This window comes from Neopsephotus bourkii, unplaced genomic scaffold (assembly GCF_033783945.1).
Source record: "Neopsephotus bourkii isolate Nb327-2 ecotype Australia unplaced genomic scaffold, CSIRO-AGI_Nbou_v1 NB_940, whole genome shotgun sequence".
Taxonomy (NCBI): domain Eukaryota; kingdom Metazoa; phylum Chordata; class Aves; order Psittaciformes; family Psittacidae; genus Neopsephotus; species Neopsephotus bourkii.
In genome coordinates this window covers 419,151-439,844 of record NW_026901434.1, presented here as the reverse complement: position 1 = coordinate 439,844, position 20,694 = coordinate 419,151, and the positions used below count along the sequence as shown (strand labels likewise).

The following is a 20,694-nucleotide window of genomic DNA, read 5'->3' as shown; positions in this document are numbered from 1 at the left end:
TTTTCAGAGCAACATAAATGCTCCTTTTCTTCTACTTCCCCTTCATCTGCATGGCAGCTATAGACAGATCCATGGAAGATAATTTAAGGTACTTACTACTAATAGACTGGTGTTGTCAAACAGCTCAATTTCATCTACGATGTGAGGCTTATAAACACCGACCTTAGTAAGAGTGAGCATGAATTTGTATGTATTGCTATATACAAAACTGCAAGTGACAACTTCTGTTTTCTGAACACCATCACTGCAGAGGGGATTTCTGTCTTAATATGTTTCATTCAGCACTTCAGAACTGTAATATTTGTGTTTAGTGAGCTCAGTTGAGAGACCCCTTTTACACACTAAAAGCTTAATGAATACCTGACCAGGAAGATTAAACACTAACTTTCAAGTCCAGAGTTCTGGACACCACTACAATGAAATAATCTAAACCTTTTCTTAACATGGGTTATATGCCCGCACATTCAACCTACTTAAAACCAGTTTCAGAAAAATACTAGCAGTTTTCTCACCTAACCATAATTTGAAATCATAAAAGCTTTTCTTAAATCACTATAGTAGCCACATATTGCATCACACTAATTCAGCACCATAGGCAACATTCCGCCATCACAGCTCCACATTAAGAGCTTCTTCCAACGTGTGGAAATGGCAGAGGCAACAAGAATCAGTGTTAGACAGCAGCTGGTTCTGTTCCAACACCATCTTAATCTACATGTAGGGAAATACTAGAGCCAGGGTTTTGAACAGCAACCAACAAAATCCCTGAGATAACCAGCACTGCACTGAATCTCCCTGATGTGCACACTAGCTGCTGTCCATAGCACATAGCACAATGCCATTCACCAATTCCCAAACTTAAAAACCAGGGCTTGCTCCCACTGGAGTTGTGTGCTGTACCAAACTGCACTCACCGAAGACGCAACAGAAGGCAGTATCTGAAGGTTTCAAAGATGCCAGAAGAGGCAAGAGATACAGGTTACTACCTCAAGCAAAATGCTTTTTCGTAATATCCCAGTCCTGGAAAAACATATGAATTGATGAAGTTTACTGTCACGGGCAGTTTTAATTTCAGGTAAGCCATTCTCAGTCACAGAGTTAAGAACATGTCTACATGTTGTGAGGTTGGAATCTAAATTTCTTGGGGGGGGACAACACAAGTGATGAATACTCCTTTTTCACTGTTATATTACAGAACAGAGGAACTGGCCCATTTTATTAATATTGGGGATTTAAACTTATATCACACACACACAAAAAATATCTGCAACTGAATTATGGGCCAACAGACAAAAAAAACCTTTTTATTTCCCAGATTTGTGTCATATCCGATAGTGACAAATTTAGAACCATGCAGCAGATCTCAAATTTTCTACAAAAACTAATTACAGAGTCCATTTGTATGTACATGCACGCTGGACACTGCCTATTTTCCATGTGTTTGTTACCCACTGATTTCCTGTAATGGAAGAACTCTTTAAGTCTCACTTTTCTTTTAAGCTACTATTTCATTCCACAAAGGCAGCTATATCTGGGGAAACAAAATTAGTTATTCATTAGTGCACAGCAACTCCGTATGACAACTACATCAGCTAGGGAAGAATCTGAAGCGACTGAATAATACATCCAGTAAAGAGGTGTGCAGGTAAAGAAAAGCAGAATTTTGCCAAAGGATTAATACTCCTAGTTTTGAAAAAGTGACACTGCCTTTCTAGTGGGCATGAAATACCTGACCTCTGCCTTTCCCAGAAAACAACAGATTCAGTAGCATCTCCTCATGAGACATTTCTCATTACTAAGCACTCATTTGCTCATAACTTTGCATTAAAGCATTTTCTGGCAGGCGGTTGTCTATACAGTCTGAGAAAATTTGCCTACTGAATCAGGAGGCAACAGAGCCAGGGGCCATGTCTCCTCTGTTGCAAAATCTTGGGCAAGGAGAAATGTTTCCCCCTACCTGGAGTCCCCATCGGGATCTTCTGTGGTGTCACCGGAGCCATTCACAGCGTATCGACTCCTTGGTTTATCTGAAGCAAAGAACAGACAACTTTTTCTGGGAACAATTTCCTCAAAGTGTGTGTCAAGAAAATAAGCATCTGTGCCCTTTAAAAACTATCAACACGGCAGATCTAAAAAAAGTAGTATTAAAAGCAGAAAGCCTCTTCATTTTTAGGTTGAAGTACCTGATCTTGGTTTTTCCTGTTCTCATTCAGAAACACATAAAACAACAGGAGAAAGAGCCTTTCACCTTCAGGGGATAAAGAGTAGAAAATGTAACATTCAGAGAAACAACTTTTCTCTCAAGTGTTAGGTAACCCTTTGCAGTTTTAGGCAGAGTGGAAAACAGAATTCTGCCTGATGCACTGCCCTCTTTACTGCTCAGGTTTCACGGCCAAAATGCTCCAGAAGCCTCTCCTGCAATCACAGGTATCAAAACCCTTTACCAACAAAAAGCAGAAGTGGGGTGAGAGGGAAGCAGCCAACCAAAAGAGAAAGACATCATGGCATATTTTACCTATAAGAACAAGTAATGGTTTAAAGATGATTCTCTCCTGGTAGAAAGTGATTCACAGCCTAAAGGGGTGCCAGACCTCTCATGATGTATGTCAGTTAGCAAGCAACCCGAGCCAAAGAGCCTCATCACTTCCACACCTTTAGGCCACACACCAAGACCCTCACTTCTCCCCCTGCTTCCACCTTCCCTTACAGCTCCTGCTCATCCAGGAAAACAACCACCAAGCGCTGGTTCCATAACACCCAGCACTAACGTGGTTCAATTAAAGTGCGGTGTGAGGTGTGAGCTTCTGTGGGTGCCAGGGCACCTGGGGGGTATGAGGCATGGGGGAGCTAAGACAGGGCGCTTGTGAGGGGAGTGCGAGGGGTGTGTGGAGGGTACTTGGGGTGTGTGTGGGGTGAGAGAGGTGTGTGAGAGGTGTGTGTGGGACTGTGTGCGGGCTGTGAGGTTTACCAGCCCCGTAGTGCTGCGGGGGGATGCAGGCCTCCACGGGCTGCAGCGGGCCCCCGGCGGGCTCCCTCCCGCACTCCCCGGGCCGGGCCGGGCTGGCCCCCGGGAGTAGCGCACTTACTGGCCTGTGCGGCGGGGTGCTCGGCGCCGCGCTGGAAAGGGAAGCGGAAGAGCAGCTTGTTGCCGCGGCTGCCCGAGCTCACCAGGATAACGCTGATGGGGCTGGTGCTCTCACCCATGCCGGCGCACCGCGATACAGTACGGCCCGGCCCGGCACGCAGGAAGGCCGCCCGGCGCCGCTGGCTTCCGCTTCCGCTGCCACCAGTTCCCGGGGAAGGCGGCCGGGTACCAGCGGGCGCAGCGGGGAGGGAGGAATGGGGCTTCCCGGCTGCGGACTGAGCTCCGGCGTCTCACAACCTCGATCAATCCAGTGCCCTGCAGCCCCCTCCCCAGTACAGCCCAGTGCCCCCAGATCAGCCCAGCCCCTCACACACCCAGCACTGCCGTTTGTCAACCCAGTGTCCCCCATTCAAACTGGTACTCCATGGACACTGTTCCCTGTTCCACGCGTTTCCAGTTTATTCCAGTGCTTCACGTGGCTACAGGCAGATCAGCCCAGTGCCCTCAGCATGGACCAGCACCCCCAGTTCAGCATGAGGGACCCGCAACCACAGCACTAGCCCTGGAGCTGTCACCCAGGGGCTGCTGGGGGCTGCTCATTGCCATTGGCCTCTATGAGTCATTTGTAGCCTTTCAGCCATTCCAGACTTTAACATCTCCAGAGTTTTACTGAAGTCGTTGGCAAACAGCAGCGTGAGCTTGTCCCTCCCTAGCAAGTCAGCCAGTGCTGGGTGCCCACAGCAGGCAGGATGCCAAGGTCAGATTCTTGCCGCCCCCCCACCCCATGCTCATGGAAAGGCTCACTTCATCTTGTTTCTCACGTTCATTGCATGATCTCAGGGCACTTTGCAGCACTAATACCTTGTGGTCCCTGTTAATTTACTCCTGGCTCTAGATTAGTAAAGGTAACGTTACTTCCCCTGGCAGCTGGCTTGGTACCTTTGTCTTACTTTGTGTTTAACCAAGATCAGAAATTATCGGCAATTACAAGCGAAGATGTCCTGGGTTTTGCATGCACATTCTTCTGTACTTGCTTGCATTATTTAGACACTTGAACACTGAGATACCCTCGCTCTGGAGTTTGCTCTGCTGCTCCCCCCAGGGACACTGCACAGAGGTGGTGGCTGAAGAGGGAGATGAGCACATGCAGCATGGGTGTAATCTGCAGGGCCATTCTCTGCAAGGCCAGCGATAACCATTGAAGCAAGAGAAGATGTCACTGAGGGAGAGAGTTGTCTAAGGGAGATTAAAGAGCAGTCATATTATCACAGCGGAGCATTCCTCACACACCAGCACTCGGCAGCTACGTTAAAAGTCCCCAGTGTGTCTGCTTTGAAGCATAATTTTACTTTCTTAATCAATTACAGACATCATTGTCTTTCCAGCTGTTGGAGGCCATAGTTTAGTTAAAACAAAGTTGCAAGTTCTCTGAACACTGTCAGGAAATTAAAGAACAAAGCCAGGATTTAGATTCCACTTTTGAGATTTCCAAAATTTAATGTGCCCCAAATTTATCAGAATTAGAGCAGATCTATGTGCCACCTTATCCACAGGATTTCCCCATGTGAGGGAGGCAGTGCCCATGGAGAATACAGACCCCTGTGGAAAGTTATCCCTGACCTCACAGTGGTGCCATTCAATTGGTTGCTGGATTTACAGTCAGGGCTGATGGAAATCGTGATCCTAATTTTATAAGGAGCAAACAGTCCTGTTGCTAATTTCTGTCATTTAAAATGAGAAATTCTAGCAGCCTGCTTTTGGGACAGGATTAAAACAGACCTATGTTAATACTAAAAATCACCTTTGGTGACATTTCACAGCTTCATGGCAAAGATTTATCATCTGCCCAAGGGTGGACATTGTGCTATAGGTGTATAAATCATAACTTGGAGCAGCAGCAAGAAAGGAAGGCAGATCTGGTGAGATTTCCCAGAGGACAGAGCTTCAGTGTCGATCCTGTGACAGAGGAACACCAGCACCCATGTTGTCCAGCTCCTTGCATTGCTGAAGCCAGGTCTGCCATGTCCTACTATCCTGAGGGCAGCTGGAGCACTGGGATGGAGGAGTGTGGCTGAGGTCCCTGCAAGGACAGAGCTGGTCACTCTCCATGTCACGTCATGGGACATGGCTGAGGGTCACGCTTTTGTGACAGTGCAAGAGTATCTCCCAGAATTCATAAAGATTTCAGTGATAATGAACCCTCCGCTCCAGGCATCGTGCCTGCATAGACTGTAATCCTGCAGCCATGGAAGATCAATGTTCAGGTTGAACAGTGGGCAGCAAAGTAGGAAGGAGTCCTGATAGTCTCTGCCTTATCCCTGGGTATATATGGGCCACAGCCACTTCACTCGTGTGTTGACTGAGTAACCTCTGATTAAAAGCATTCTCACTGGGGAGAACTTGGACCACAGCCATGCAGCAGGCAGTGTAAGAGGCAGCACTTTGGGGAAGGGACAGAAACATTGAATAAATGTATAATTAACATCTTTATGTTCAAAGTATTTTCTCTATGGGAAAACTGCAAGATTTTGAAATGTGTGTAGCAAGGAATGGTGAATACAGCCTTGCCCTGTACCTCCATCCATTTAGGCTGTATACAATGAATGTTGCATTGTCCCGTGCTCTGACTGAAGGATTGCTGCGCATGCCATCAGAGGCACTTTCAATTGGAAACTGCACTGCATCTGCATAGCCAGGCAGCTCTGGTTTTTCAGTGCACATGTATGGCGTTTACCAAAAGGAGGATACACAAAGAGCACTCTGATAATTTTCTTTATGGTAAAGTGATTGTGTTCACTGGGTCTGAGGTGAGTCCCCTCTTGTATCCCCTCTTAAAGTGAGGCACAGAGAGAAGCGAATTACCCAGCCACCCAGCCAGTGGACAGAGGGCTGAGGAGGGTGCTGTGGCACTGAACACCATCTTAAATTAAACTGCAGGTAAGGTGGTTGGCCTCCACAGAGGTGATGATCATACAAGATCACTGAACCCAGCCAGACTTGCAGACTGAAAAGTATCAAGTGCTTTGCACCTGCACTTTGGGAAAGTCCAGGGTTTCTCCTGCTTCATGTGACAGATGACATGCAGAGAGGCTTCAGTTGAAAGCCCAGTGGAAAGCACAAGGGGTGGGTCAGAGCCCTTCTCCAGATGCCACTTGCCCTGGGACACTGGGGATACCAGCAGCCACTGACTGACTGTATCCATACTGGTTCTCTAGCACCACTGGTTCTTTCCCACCTGACCCCAGGATGCAGAGGTACAGCCACAGCCCTACATGCAGATACGTGTAATGATATGTGTAGACCCATGTATCATTAGATCCCTGGAATCCTCTTAGGATTCCTCTTACCAGAACAACTATGTCTGGGGAATACCCTCTGTAGGAGTCAGTAGCATTGCTGTGAAAGACAGACACATCTTGTCAAGGAATCTGGCTTATACATCCTTCTTATACAGCCTTCTCTGCACAAGCATGCAAGGCTATTTAGGCAGAGAACACTATCTGACCTCTCTGACTGTACCAGCCAGCTTTCCCTGCATGGCTGCCAGCACTCAGTGGTGATGTGTACAGCTGCTGTAGTTTATCAGGGTGGCAGAGAGATTTACCTCTGCTTCATGTGCTGGCAGGATATTCATTCCCAGAGGTTCAGCAGCAGCCATCTCCAGTAGAGTATTTCTTTGATACTTTGCCCACTTATCTGTGATTACAGACCTGTGCTAGTCTTTCCTTTGCTTGCTTGGTCCTTTACCCATCAAGAGTGCCCGTGCTCTGAAGCTACTTGCCACCTATTGTGGGCCCAGGCTTTCCAGTGCATGTTCAGCATGTAGCACAATGCATGCCAATGCTGGCTGTGGTGCTATTTTACAGTTCCAGGGATAATTAACAGGGATCACACAGCTAGAAATCAGAGGTGTGCGGTATGAGGCATAAGCTCTCTCCCTATACCCATAGGGATCATAACTAGTGATGCTGTTATAAGCACTATTAATTGCAGAGTGAGTCCCTAATTATTTGCAAGAGGCTGGCAAAGTCAAGTCCTGGCAGTGCTGAAGCAAATGGCAACATCTCCACTTATTCCCACAAAATCTGGCTTCACTCCCCCTCTAAACAATGCTGCACATCTCCCAGTCTGTCCTTACCACTATTTAGGAACCATTTCATAGGAAATAATGTGCCATATGGCACCCACATATACTGAAGTGTATGATGTGGCACAGAAAACCTCAGGGTCTTGTGTTCACACCTGTGAAACAAGTGAGAAAATACAGATATTTCTCCAAGCTCCTTAGCATGCTTGAAGTCCATATGGTCCTTAGCTTAAAGGTGTGTCCTAATGCTTCATCAATGGAATTTTCCAGCATTATCTCTCTGTTCATGTATCAATATGTGTCCAGACAATTTCTACAGACCACACGGCCATTATGTTAAGAAGCAAGAAGCTGATAACGCCATCAAGCAAGGAGGCCAGTGCACTGACCCTTGCCGAAACAGACATGGGTTTGCGGGGCGATAAGAGTCTCCCACCTCCATGGGTGGACCTCTGGAGTGACCAATGAGTGTGGGCAGGCGCCAACATCCACTCTCCCCTTCCTCTTTATAACCAGGGCTGCCAGGGTGATGAGTCCAAACCCGCTCTGAGCATCCATCGCAAGGAGACCGAGCCTGCATCCTCCTGCACGATGACGCTGACTCAAGCTGACAAGGCTGCCGTGGTCACCATCTGGGCAAAGGCTGCCGCCCAAGCCGATGCCATTGGGGCAGAATCACTGGAGAGGTAAGTCCCCCAAAACTCCTCTGAAAAGGGTGCCTCCTTTGGCTTTGCTATTAGAACGCACCTCGTGTAAAACTTGCATGAGTGAGAGCACACTGGGACTGGTGAGAGCTGGTGGATGGTACCTATGTTGTTTGGTATGGAATTATATGGAATTATATTTGTGTTACAAAATGCTTCAAAATCTCACAGCAAAACGTATTTTTCTAAGCAATTTTATAGGTTTATTTCTCATTACAGCAATTCAGAATAATTCATAGCCAGGAGCCCTGGCAAGGAATTCAAAGCCATTCATATTCAGTCCTGAAACAGGGTTATCTCTGTTCAGAAATGCACTTGAAGTGGTTTATTGTACAAGTGATGTGCTTTCTCTTGCAATTTCTGGGCATTTAGAGAATAACCATCCACTAAATTCACGGGGTACTCATGTTTCATTGTTCCAGTGATAAGTAACAAACTGTTAGGAAACAAGGCAACTGGACCCATTGCGTGAAGTATAGCGCAGTAATCCAAAATTCATACAAATTAAGGAAGCTGGCACTAAAGGGATAACAGCCTGGAAGTTATTCAGAAGTTATATTATTCAAAGTTATTTAAGTGTTATTTACAGCTCAATATAAAGCACTGTGATACTCCTTCCAGGGTTCTGAGTACCATTCATATCAATTCTGATTCATTCAGCTTGTATTAGTTTGAAGGTCCTGCAGACTGGTTTACAATGTAATATAAAAAATGTAGTAATAATTTGTGGGCCATTATTTATTTAAACCAAACAAAAATACATTGAGTTGTAATTTATTTTTGCATGTCATTCTTCTCTAGTACATACAGATTAGCCCGCTGTCTAATCTGTATGTACTGCAGAAGAAGGTTAAGAGCAGAAAGACCTTCCTGATGCAAGCTTCAAGCTCCTAAAGCCATATTACAACCGCTGAAGAATGTACTTCTGTAGCTGGCAGGTTTACATTGCACTTGCTCTGAGGTTTTGCCATCTCATGCATGTCATTTCCACTGCTCAATCTCATTCTCATGTTCTCCCCCAGGCTTTTCTTCAGCTACCCCCAGACAAAAACCTACTTCCCTCACTTTGATCTCAGCCAAGGCTCAGCTCAGCTTCGTGGTCATGGCTCCAAGGTCATGAGTGCCATTGGGGAGGCTGTAAAGAACATTGAGGACATTAGAGGTGCTTTGGCCAAGCTCAGTGAGCTGCATGCTTACATCCTCAGGGTGGACCCAGTGAACTTCAAGGTAAGTGAGCATGCAGACTTTCAGGGATGAAAACTGCTATCACAGAATAAAAGACCATATATAATTTCGGCTAATGGCAGCTCGATCCCTGGCTGCACTGTGCAGCCTTGTCAACTCATGTTGCTGCTTATTCTCCAGCTATTTTTTAACCTGAGACTGGATCTCTTAATGAAAGATCTGGTCTAGCTCCTATGGTTTGTGTTAGGCACTTAAGTCTCTGTTGCCTTTGTTGTAGTTTATGAATCCCCCTCACACATCAGGTTTTATCACCTGTCTTGAACAAAGTCTTAGCAAATTCTAAGCATTTCCACTTTGTTGCATTTCCCTTTGGTGTAGAAGAAAGGAAGGGGCATTTGGAAGGCAGAGTGGAATCAGGCAGTGCCTTCTGCCCTACACCAAAGGCAACTCTGCTTTTTTATATATAACATCAGGCAGCAGTGCTATCTGGCTGGGACACATACTTGTCACCCCAGAGCATACTGTGACCAAGACCCATTGCAGACCCCTAGACTGACATCTGTTACTGATTATGCTGGATTTCATCCTGGTTTCCCTTACAGCTCCTTTCTCACTGTATCCTGTGCTCTGTGGCTGCTCGCTATCCCAATGACTTCACACCAGAAGTTCATGCTGCATGGGACAAGTTCCTGTCCAGTGTTTCCTCTGTTCTGACTGAGAAGTACAGATAAACGGCCTACACAGAGGATAAGGGATGCACATCCATGCTGCACCCCAGCTGCCAGGCCCTGGGGTTTTCACCCCTTCCTATGCAGTCCTCTCAGATCCCCTATGCAGAGGCTCGGTCATCTGCAAAACCCAATAAATAATTCAAATGTGGGCTAAAGTCTCTGTGTTTTCATCTCCATGTGTTCTACCTGGACTTGACTGTTCTGGCACGGGTGTTCTGAAATGTCTACACAGTATGAAAGAAAAAATACTAAATGTAAATTCATTTACTAATTAATGGACTAATGACTTCATATACTAATTCATGTACTAAGCTGTGTAAATTCAGTGGGAACAGCATAACATAACATCATGTTCAGTGGGAACAACATAACATTGAGCAGAAACTCCTAACAAGCTACAGCCCTGTGATTACTACTGCTCACCAAGGCCTATCTTCCAAAGACTGTTTCCAGGGTAATCAGGAAACAGTCTTTTACCCTCCTGGGATATTTAATGGATCCAGGCTTTTTTGTTTGACATATCCAAAACCCATCACAGCCTGTTGTGAAAAAAACCTGCATTGCCATATATTGCGATGTGCCCAGAAAGATGGTGAGCATTGTCTTCTCATGCTCCTCTCCATGGGGTATGGGCAATGTATCCAATGTGCTTCATGAACACTTTGGGCTATCACACCTGCTAGACAGGTTTGGTAAAGGGACCATACCCTCAGGTTGGCATCTCTTGTTTTTATACATGAAACTTTACAAGCATTTGAAATTTGGGAATGCCAGTGCCCACTGCAGATCGGTGTTGATGGCATTTCTGGGACCACAGAAACCAGGGTTTCTCTGGAAAGAAGTGACAGGGAAAAGAATGAAACTGATGGTCAGCCTGGGGGCCACAGGGATCCTCCATACATACCTGTTGTGGGTTAACCCCATTGGGCAGCTAAGCACTACATAGTTGCTCACTCACTTCTCCCCCTCAATGGGATGAGGGGAAGAGGAAAGGAGGAATAAAAGCAAGAAAAGTTGGGGGTCACAATCAATCAAACAAAGAAGGGAACAGAAATAATGGTTTCATAAGTGAAAGATAACTGGCAGAAGAAGGAAGAAAACAAAACAGGTGATGCAAAGGCAACCACCCACCATCTCCTGAAGGCAGCTCAGCCCGTTGCTGAGCCAAAAAGATGGGTAAACCCCAAAAAGCTCCCTGAGCCCCCCTCTTTTCCCTTTTATTGCTGAGCATGGCATTGCATTGTATGAAATACCTCTTTGGGTAGTTTGGGTCATCTGCCCAGTTGTGTCCCCTCCCAGCATATTGCACACCTAAAAATCTGTTCCTTGGCAGGCCACAGTGAGAAGCAGAGATGGCCTTGATGCTGTGCTGATGCTCCCCAAAAGCCGGAACAACAGGGTGTTATCAGGGCTGGTTTGGTCACAAATCTGAAGTACAGCACCATATGAGCTGCTGTGAAGAAAGGTATTTATCAGGATACATTCACTGCCCGTGTCTCTCTCAGAGGACTTCTAATATAAAAAGGTGTGTGCAAAGTCTTAAGCACATTCTGACCACCAGCCTGGACTAGCACTGCAAGCTGTGATCCTCATCTCATTTACAAGCTGCAGGGACTGTGTTTGAGCAAGGGGGAGAGAGATGGTGTGGAAGCTCTGAAACCACCAAATTGCTCCAAATGTGTCACCCAGCGTACCACGTGTTTTAAAACATTCTGCCTTTGTGGGTCTTGTGTCACCTGAACATTTAAATCCACAGCTTAGGTGCTCATCAGCATCTGGTGTGTCCCTAACCCCAAAGCTGTGCCAATGGCTTCATACAGAGGCTGAGTGGAAGACATGACCATCACCATCTACCTGTGGGATGTCCCAGAGTTTCTGGTGAGAGGCAGGAGCACACGCCAGGGTGGGAAGAAGGGAAGAAGCCCAGGCCTGACAAGTGTCACAGAACAGACTTTGGGAAGAGCATGCACCAAAAAGGAGGCTCTTCCCCTCCCAGGTTTCTCTGGGCTGCTAGAGAGATGGTGTTTCTCATGGCAGATTCCCAGCACGACCCAGGAGAGCTTGTCCATGGCTCTCTGCTTCAGGCAGAGAGGGGCTGGAGGACATGAGGGGCCAGGGACATGTGTGGCACCCACCTCGACACATGGCCCACATGGGGGAATAGTGGATCTCAGCAGGAGGCTTGAGGATGTGCTCGCACCCTCAGGACATGCCCGTGGCTGCTGCTAACCATGGGGTAGCACAGCTGGGTGCTGCCTCCAGCCTGCAGCTTGGTGTGGGGCTGGTGCAGGCGGCAGAGCAGGGCAGGGCAGCCGGGGCCCCCTCAGGGCTGGGCCCCCCAGGGCAGTCAGGGCCCCCCAAGGCAGGGCCCAGTGCTGCACATCCAGGGCGCCCCTCGCCCCTCGCCCCTCCGCACCGATAAGATAAGGCCAGGGCGGAGGTGGTGGCTGCTATAAGAGGGTGTCCCTGGGGACACGGCTGCCACCGAGAGCTGCCTGCCTCTGCCAGCCGCCGCCATGCTGACCGCTGAGGACAAGAAGCTGATCCAGCAGGTCTGTGAGAGGTCGTCGAGCCACCTGGAGCAGTTCGGCACCGAGGCCCTGGAGAGGTGCAGGCCGGGCCCCATGGGCAGGGGCGGGTGGGTGGGAGCCCCACCGGGGTTGGTGTGGGGAATCAGTGGCACTGATCATCCGGCTCCGGCAGGATGTTCATCACCTACCCCCAGACCAAGACCTACTTCCCCCACTTCGACCTGCAACATGGCTCTGACCAGATCCGCAACCATGGCAAGAAGGTGGCAACCGCCTTGGCCAATGCTGCCAAGAACCTGGACAACCTCAGCCAGGCCCTGTCTGAGCTCAGCAACCTGCACGCCTACAGCCTGCGTGTCGACCCCATCAACTTCAAGGCAGGCGGGGGACAGGGGACCAGGCATAGGGAAAGGGGGACAGGGGACCAGGGATGGAGGAATAGGGAGAGGGGACCAGGGATGGAGGAATAGGGAGAGGAGACCAGGGATAGGGACAGAGGGACAGGGGACTGGGGTTGGAGGAAGGAGGACAGGGGAGTGGGATAGGGAAAGGGGGACAGGGGACCAGGGTTGGAGGAAGGAGGACAGGGGACCAGGGATAGGGAAAGGGGGACAGGGGAGCAGGGATGGAGGAATATGGAGAGGGGACCAGGGATAGGGAAAGAGGGACAGGGGACCGGGGTTGGAGGAAGGAGGACAGGGGACCAGGGATAGGGAAAGGGGGACAGGGGAGCAGGGATGGAGGAAGTGGGACAGGGAAACAGGGATGGAGGAAGGGGGACAGGGATGGGATAGGGGGATGTGGTCCACAGCAGCAGTGCTGAGCCTTGTTTTGCCTTGCAGCTGCTGTCGCAGTGCTTCCAGGTGGTGCTGTCTGTGCACCTGGGCAAGGACTACACCCCCGAGGTGCACGCTGCCTTTGACAAGTTCCTGTCTGCCGTGGCCTCCGTGCTGGCTGAGAAGTACAGATGAGCTGCCACCTGCGCACGGGTGCCATCAATAAAGACAATTCTGCTGCAGCACTATGTCTGTCTGTGCTGGGGCCGGGGGCTGGGGCAGGATGCAGTGTTTCAGTGGTCACACCAGAGGGAGGAAAGGAAAGAGGGAGGCAGGGAGGGAGAAGAAGAGGAAGAAAGCTGATGGTGAGGCCGGTCAGGGTTCAGGGAAGCAGCATTGGCCATGGGCTTCCTGGGTGCCCCCCCAAGGCCCTGCCTGCTTCCACCCTGCCCTAGCATGGGATGTGGCTGATGCTGGTAGCAGGAGCCATGGAGTGCAGCTCAGCCTCTCACCTTGCTATGCCTGCATCCCTCTGGGGAGTGTGGGGGAAGGAGAAGAATGACTGCTACTGCTGAACCCAGGACAGTATTTACGCCTTATTCCATACCATTCACGTCATGCTCAGATCTCACATTTTTCAATATACCATCACTCTTGTCTCATATATATATATATATATACATCCACACACACAAAGAGAGAGAGAGATCATTCCTTAGCTTGTGGACCAATCCCTATAAATCTGCTGAGTCCATCCGGTCCATGATGTTGGGCTCCATCTTTTGCAGCAATCTTTCAGAGCAGGAGAGGCTGTGTGCAGTGTTGCATCGTTGCCTGCTGATGACACCTCAGAACTTGTCTGGTTTCATCAAAGCTCATTCTCTGTTGGGATGATGGTTGGAGGAAAGTCAAGGCCAGTCATTGGTGACCTGAAGACATCTAGTTGGTGGGCTATAAAAGTGCTACATAGCAGGCAACAGCATACAATTGAATTCATTGGCTTTTTTTTCCCCTAAAATGAAATCCCCTTGAGTTATACATCTGACTTCCCCATCTTCCCGCATTACTCATCAAGTATATCCAGGTCCCTGAGCAAAAGCAATCCCATAAGTGGGTTTGCCTTTACCTGAAGCAGGAATAACCCAGACTGTCTTCCCCACCAAACTCTTTCTGTGCACCACAGGAACTTTATCCCCTTCTACAGTATGTAAAAGGTCTGACTGGGCTGGCCCAGCCCTCTTGGCAGATCCTCTGGTGTTGACCAACCAGGTGGCTTTTGGTAAATGTGTATCCCAGTGTTTGAAAGTTCCCCCACCCATTGCTCTCAGTATAGTTTTTAACAGCCCATTGTACCATTTGATTTTCCCAGAGGCTGGTGCATGGTAGGGGATGTGATATACCCACTCAGTGCCATGCTCTTTGGCCCAAGTGTCTGTAATGTTGTTCCGGAAATGAATCCCATTGTCTGACTCAGTTCACTCTGGGGTGCTGTGTCGCCCCAAGATTTCTTTCTGAAGGCCCAGGGTAGTGTTCTGTGCAGTGGCGTGGGGCACAGCATGTGTTTCCAGCCATGCTGTGGTAGCCTCCACCATGGTAAGCACATGGCGCTTGCATTGGTGGGTTGGTGGGAGTGTGATATAATCAGTCTGCCAGGCCTCCCCATGTTTGTACTTCAGCCATCATCCTCCATACCAGAGAGGCTTTAACCGTTTGGCTTAATTGCAGCACATGTTTCACACTCATGAATAACCTGGGCAATAGTGTCCATTGTTAAATCCACCCTTCAGTCACGAGCCCATCTGTATGTTGCATCTCTGCCCTGATGGCCTGAAGTGTCATGGGCCCACCAGGCCAAAAATAATTCACCCTTATCTTGCCAATCTGAGTCCATCTGAGCCACTTCAATGTTAGCAGCTTTATCCACTTGTTGGTTGTTCTGGTGTTCCTCAGTGGCCTGACTCTTGGGTACATTGGCATCTACATGGCATACCTTCACCACCAGGTTCTGCACCCAAGCAGGGATATCTTTCCACAGTGCAGCAGCCCAGATGGGTTTACCTCTGCGTTGCCAGTTGCTCTGCTTCCATTGCTGCAACCACTCCCACAGGGCATTTCCCACCATCCATGAGTCAGTATAGGGATAAAGTACTGGCCACTTTTCTCGTTCAGCAGTGTCCAGGGCCGGCTGGATGGCTTTCACCTTGGCAAACTGACTCGATTCACCCTCTCCTTCAGCAGTTTCTGCAACTTGTTGTCGGGGACTCCATACAGCTGCCTCCCATCTCCGACACTTCCAAAGCACTGGAGGGGCCCACTGGACTAGATACTTGCCCATCCTGTCCCACACACCCAGCCACTCATGACTCTCAGGGAAAATCTCTTGGTGGTCCTCCTACATCGTCATCTAATCCTGGACAAGACTTGAGCTGGACCCTGCTTAGCTTCCACAATTGGACAAGATCAGGTGTTTTCAGGGTGGTGTGGCCAAAACAAAAACAGAGAGAGCAGAGGCAGCAAAAAGCTGGTTCCCAGCAAGAGGAGCAGGGTGCTTTCATAGAATCATAGAATAGTTAGGGTTGGAAAGGACCTTAAGATCATCTAGCTCCACTCCCCCTGCCATGGGCAGGGACACCTCACACTAAACCATATCACACAAGGCTTCATCCAACCTGGCCTTGAACACTGCCAGGGATGGAGCATTCACAACCTCCCTGCGCAACCTATTCCAGTGCCTCACCACCCTAACAGGAAAGAATTTCTTCCTTATATCCAATCTAAACTTCCCCTGTTTAAGTTTTAATCTGTTACCCCTTGTCCTGTCACTACAGTCCCTAATGAAGAGTCCATCCCCAGCATCCCTATAGGCCCCCTTCAGATACCGGAAGGCTGCTATGAGGTCTCCACGCAGCCTTCTCTTGTCCAGGCTCAACAGCCCCAACTTCCTCAGACTACCTTCATACAGGAGGAGCTCCAGTCCCCTGATCATCCTCGTGGCCCTTCTCTGGACTTGTTCCAACAGTTCCATGTCCTTTTTATGTTGAGGACACCAGAACTGCACACAATACTCCAAGTGAGGTCTCACAAGAGCAAAGGGGCAGGATCACCTCCTTCGACCTGCTGGTCACGCTCCTTTTGACACAGCCCAGGGTACAGTTGCTTTCTGGTCTGCAAGCGCACACTGAAGTCAGATCATGTTAATTTTCTCATCGACCAGATGAGAAATATCCTTTCAAGGGCATTGAAAGGATATCGAGGATCTTTAAATATTCCAGAATCTACTCCCACTGTAAATAGTCTGGTGGAGGAGCAGAGGGTGTGAGAGAATGTCTCCTTCACAGACGGACCGTTTGAGGAGGAAAAAAAAGATGTGTAATTGCTAAACACTTCCATTATACACCTCCCAAAGTATAGAGGTGATGACCACACTGGGAACATATACCAGCCCAGATTCATGATCAATGAGTCTACTATATTACAAGCCATTGCCATGAAGTACAGCAAAACAATAACCTTAGCCCAGCTGATAAACACTAAGACAGCAAATACCATCTGTAAATAAGGTATGACATGCTAAAACTCTGAGATCAAGAGTGACAACTTTGAGAGCCAATAAATCAGCATTGTGAGGAGTGAGTATTAATCTGAAACAATAAATGGTTATCACAAATACGATTAGACACACTCCCGTCAGATCTGTCCTTATCTCAACCCTTCACGCCCCACGTTGGGCATCACAAAGAACTGTCTTGGTTTAAGCCCAGCCGGTAACTCAGAACCATACAGCCACTCACTCACTCCCCCCCTTCCTCCCCCTGCTCCCAGAGGGAGGGGAGGAGAATCAAAGGAATGTGACTTCCACAGGTTGAGACAAGAGCAGTCCAGTAACTAAGGTATAACACAAACCACTGCTGCTGTCACCAATAATAGTAATGATAAGGGAAATAACAAGGGAAGAGAATACAACTGCTACCACCCGCCAACCGATACCCAGCCCAACCAGAGCAGTGATCTGGGCCTTCCGGGTAACTGCCCCCAGTTTCTATACTGGGCATGACGTGCTGTGGTATGGAATACCTCTTTGGTTGGTTTGGGTCAGGTGTCCTGTCTCTGCTTCCTCCCAGCTTCCCCTCCTCCCTGGCAGAGCATGAGACTCAGAAAAGTCTTTGACCAGAGTAAACATTGCTGAGCATCAACTGAAACCATCGGTGTTATCAGTGCTGTTCCCAGGCTGAAAGTCAAAACCACAGCACTGCACCAGCTACTAAGGAGGAGAAAAATGATTCCTACTGCTGAACCCAGGACAGTTGGGCTAAATCAAATGTCAAATCCCCTTGAAGGATTATCTGGGGGCATAGGATGAATCCTTCCTGGCTCCATCTATCACAAGGGTTGTGTAGGACTTCACGGGGGATGCTGTGGGAGCGAAATGCCTGTATGAGCTCCTAAAGCAATGAGACAAGTTCATGGAGTGAAATAAGTCCACTACAGACCATGAAGCACACTGTTACTGGGCTCAAGCCCCTGAGCCACAAACCCCCACTGACACCCAGCCGGGGTGTGTGCTCTTCCCCTGGCACATGGGCAGGGTGGCAGTGGGGCAGGCACAGCTGCAGTCCGGCACAGCACAGTGGTCTCTGGGGTTTGGAGCCTGAATTAAAAAGCCGATTGGCTTTAGATCGCAGCTGATGGGTTACAAGGAACTAAAGTAGCCCTGGGGCTGCTCTGTGTGTGACACCAGAGGGAGGAGATGAGCATTCCTGACCGGTGGGAGATGGTGCATCAGGAGAGAGGTGCCCCCAGTGGCCAAGTGCAAGCAGCAGTGGGGTGCTGGGTGCATGGGTTCCCTGGACTACACTCACCCATGCTCCTGCAAAGGCACTCATGAGCCCAAAGCACTTTCCCTCCATCCTCACACATATCCTAGTCTACATCCCTGAGTCTTCATGTCCATTTACACCCATCCATTTATCCTTGTGCCGCTAGTCCGAAGGGCTCTTCTGCCTTTGCAGTTTGTCCCCTGAAGCATGCACATCGCTGCCCCCACAGATGTTTTCCTGGTCTCTGCTTCCAAGAAGATCAGCCCCCCCCATGCCCCTCCTCACCCCATCCTCCCTCCTTCCCTGCTCCGAAATGGTGCCAGCTAGAGCTAATCTCCCCCAAACACAAATGATAAGAACCATCGGCCATGGAGGAAACACGGGTGTGAACTGTCCCCTGCCTGCCTGCGCCACCTCTTGAGCCTACTGGAGGCATCTCAGGCCCTCTCACTGTCCTCATCTTCCTCACATCCTCATCTTCCTTGCCCTTATTGTCTTGCCGTCATCATTTGGGGCACACAGGGCTCACCAGGGCTGCTGGGACCTGCGTGCCTTCCTTCCCTGACTGTCAGCTCCTCCTGCCAGTGCTTGCATCGGTGCAGGCAGTGATTCCCATGGTCCTACCAAGTGTTCCCTTTTCCCAGGATTCAGGGTCACCCGGTCCCTCACAGCACTGGGACCAGCACAACACATGTGCAGGAGAGAGGGCTGCAGTAGGAGAGCTCCAGGATCTGTGTGCAAAGGGATGTGACTGGGGTTCGGGGAGCAGGGGGTGAAAAGGGCACACACTTTGGGGTACACTGAGGGAACAAGAGCAGTAGGTGCAGTGGGGCAGCATGGCTGAGTGGCTGCGTGCACAGGGGCCAGGCTGTCTGTCAGGGTGTGTGTAAGCAAGGATGGTGCACATGCAGGGGCTGTGTTAGCTGCAGTGTGTGTATGAAGCAGTTCACATGTGTGCGTGGAAGCCGTCTCCCGTGCAGATGCTCGCGGATCCATGTGTGGGTGCTGGGCCGCTGGGCAGGCTCAGGCTGTGGAGCACAGGCACTATTGAAGGCACAGCCCCACACCGCTGTCCTCAGCACCCTGCCAGCACACATCCCGTCTGTGCCAGAGCTGCCGGCAGCTCAGGGGACCTGAGCCCCGAACCCAGCCTGCGCCGGGAGGGAGGACACACACTGTTCCCCCCTAGCCAGCACAGACCCTAACCTAAGCCTAACCCCGCAGCCAGCCTGCACCAGAGGGCACGGGCCATCCCGCTTGCACTGATGCGGACCCACACCCCAGCTGGTGCCAGGGGGCAGAGACTCCCCCGCCGGGCCCGGTGCCGGTGCGGTGCCGCGGGGGGAGCGGGGTGCGGCGCTGGCCGGGGTCCAGCGGGGCAGGAACGGGGCCAGGAACGGGGCCAGGAGCGGGGCGGGCCGGGGGGCGGGCGGTGCCCCGGTACAGCATATAAGGGCGGCGGCGGCCGGCGGGGGCACCCGTGCTGGGGGCTGCCATCGCGGAGGTGTCACCATGGTGCTGTCTGGGAGCGACAAGACCAACGTGAAGGGCGTCTTCTCCAAAATCACCGGCCATGCCGACGAGTATGGCGCCGAGGCCCTAGAGAGGTACGTGCCGTCCCCCTTGTCGTACCCTCTCCTGCCTCTCCTCCACTCCCTCCCATCTGCCCATGTCCTCTTGCCCTCCACAACTGTTCCAGGCCTCCATGTCCCTGTCTCATCTATCCCTGACATCATCCCTCTGTTCCCCAGGATGTTCGCCACCTACCCCCAGACCAAGACCTACTTCCCCCACTTTGACGTGAGCCCAGGCTCTGCTCAGGTCAAGGCGCACGGCAAGAAGGTGGCAGCCGCACTGGTCGAGGCTGCCAACAACATTGATGACATCGCGACTGCCCTCTCCAAGCTCAGCGACCTCCACGCCCAAAAGCTCCGCGTGGACCCTGTCAACTTCAAAGTGAGCATCACTTCAAAGTGACCAGCCTGGCTCCCACCTGCACCCCCTCATCTCACCTCGCCTCACCCCCTCATCTCACCCCCTTATCCCTTCTCCTTTGTCTTTCAGCTGCTGGGCCAATGCTTCCTGGTGGTGGTGGCCATCCACAACCCCTCTGTCCTGACCCCGGAGGTCCACGCTTCCCTGGACAAGTTCCTGTGCGCCGTGGGCACTGTGCTGACTGCCAAGTACCGTTAAGACGGCACCACAGCTAGAGCTGGACCCGATCCACTGCCAGCCTCCAACAGCAAGCAGACAAATGATCTGAAATAAAATCTGTTGCATTTGTGCTCCAGCCCTGGTGTCCTGCTCTGGTTCCTGCCTGCCAGGAGGGAATGGGAGGGATCTGCTTCGGGTCTGAACCGAGGGTCTCCCCTTCCAGGTGGGCACACAGAGGAAATGGGCTCTGGTTTTGCTGTCTCTGAAAGGAGGCAGTGTTTGCAGGGTGGTGGGGCTGCTTTTCCCAGCTGTGGGGTCTGGGAAAAGCAGGGCATTTCCAGGTACTGTTGCAGGGGAACGACTTGGGGAGAGTGGCTGGAGCCTGGCCCTTGGGAGCTCTCTGCAGCGCCAGCCTGTGCTGGTCTTCGCACCAGAGCACCTCACTGAGATCCCCTCTTGCCCCATCAGCCCTGTGCACCCCTTACTTCCAATTCAGGCTGAACCATCGGATATCATCTCCTCCTGGAAGTGCTTGTGGGAGACAGTGGGGTACAGGGACTCCCAGTGCTTGTGACCCTCTATGAGACAGCACAGCGGGGATGCTCTGAGAACCTCCAAGCACAA

General features: G+C 50.3%; 4 protein-coding genes across 8 annotated transcripts in view; 3 read left to right on the top strand and 1 right to left on the bottom strand.

Annotated features, from left to right (window-relative positions):
* Window positions 1-3,275, bottom strand: part of NPRL3 (NPR3 like, GATOR1 complex subunit) — a 45,635-nt gene extending 42,360 nt beyond the window's left edge. For 3 of the 5 annotated variants that reach the window (XM_061358221.1, XM_061358222.1, XM_061358220.1), the window contains exons 1-2: window positions 3,169-3,273; window positions 1,958-2,027 (exon numbers count right to left, since the gene is read on the bottom strand). Coding sequence is in view for 2 of the 5 variants with exons in the window: in XM_061358217.1 (XP_061214201.1) it covers window positions 1,958-2,027; window positions 3,087-3,204 (188 nt within the window). In the remaining 3 variants the exon portion in view is untranslated. Of the gene's footprint in view, window positions 1-1,957; window positions 2,028-3,086 lie in introns of all 5 variants that reach the window. The other 2 variants (XM_061358217.1, XM_061358218.1) reach the window with 2 other exon arrangements.
* Window positions 3,276-7,688: 4,413 nt separating this feature from the next.
* Window positions 7,689-9,947, top strand: LOC133214873 (hemoglobin subunit pi). Its single transcript, XM_061358232.1, has 3 exons — window positions 7,689-7,858; window positions 8,899-9,103; window positions 9,664-9,947. The coding sequence occupies exons 1-3, from the start codon at window positions 7,764-7,766 to the stop codon at window positions 9,790-9,792; spliced, it is 429 nt and encodes a 142-aa protein (XP_061214216.1). The 5' UTR covers window positions 7,689-7,763; the 3' UTR covers window positions 9,793-9,947.
* A 2,226-nt stretch (window positions 9,948-12,173) lies between these two features.
* On the top strand, window positions 12,174-13,341 carry LOC133214876 (hemoglobin subunit alpha-2). The gene is made up of 3 exons (XM_061358234.1): window positions 12,174-12,400; window positions 12,496-12,700; window positions 13,166-13,341. The coding sequence occupies exons 1-3, from the start codon at window positions 12,309-12,311 to the stop codon at window positions 13,292-13,294; spliced, it is 426 nt and encodes a 141-aa protein (XP_061214218.1). The 5' UTR covers window positions 12,174-12,308; the 3' UTR covers window positions 13,295-13,341.
* Window positions 13,342-19,363: 6,022 nt separating this feature from the next.
* On the top strand, window positions 19,364-20,206 carry LOC133214861 (hemoglobin subunit alpha-A). The gene is made up of 3 exons (XM_061358198.1): window positions 19,364-19,523; window positions 19,668-19,872; window positions 19,981-20,206. Exons 1-3 carry the CDS (start codon window positions 19,429-19,431, stop codon window positions 20,107-20,109), a joined length of 429 nt encoding a protein of 142 aa, XP_061214182.1. The 5' UTR covers window positions 19,364-19,428; the 3' UTR covers window positions 20,110-20,206.
* The last annotated feature ends 488 nt before the right edge of the window (window positions 20,207-20,694 follow it).

Excerpts from the sequence above, each read along its gene's own strand:
- LOC133214861 (XM_061358198.1), top strand. The coding sequence starts at position 19,429 with ATGGTGCTGTCTGGGAGCGACAAGACCAACGTGAAGGGCGTCTTCTCC. Across the intron at positions 19,524-19,667 it reads GGCGCCGAGGCCCTAGAGAG|GATGTTCGCCACCTACCCCC; the intron begins GTACGTGCCGTC and ends TCTGTTCCCCAG. Across the intron at positions 19,873-19,980 it reads TGGACCCTGTCAACTTCAAA|CTGCTGGGCCAATGCTTCCT; the intron begins GTGAGCATCACT and ends TTTGTCTTTCAG.
- LOC133214876 (XM_061358234.1), top strand. The coding sequence starts at position 12,309 with ATGCTGACCGCTGAGGACAAGAAGCTGATCCAGCAGGTCTGTGAGAGG. Across the intron at positions 12,401-12,495 it reads GGCACCGAGGCCCTGGAGAG|GATGTTCATCACCTACCCCC; the intron begins GTGCAGGCCGGG and ends CGGCTCCGGCAG. Across the intron at positions 12,701-13,165 it reads TCGACCCCATCAACTTCAAG|CTGCTGTCGCAGTGCTTCCA; the intron begins GCAGGCGGGGGA and ends TTTGCCTTGCAG.
- LOC133214873 (XM_061358232.1), top strand. The coding sequence starts at position 7,764 with ATGACGCTGACTCAAGCTGACAAGGCTGCCGTGGTCACCATCTGGGCA. Across the intron at positions 7,859-8,898 it reads GGGGCAGAATCACTGGAGAG|GCTTTTCTTCAGCTACCCCC; the intron begins GTAAGTCCCCCA and ends GTTCTCCCCCAG. Across the intron at positions 9,104-9,663 it reads TGGACCCAGTGAACTTCAAG|CTCCTTTCTCACTGTATCCT; the intron begins GTAAGTGAGCAT and ends TTTCCCTTACAG.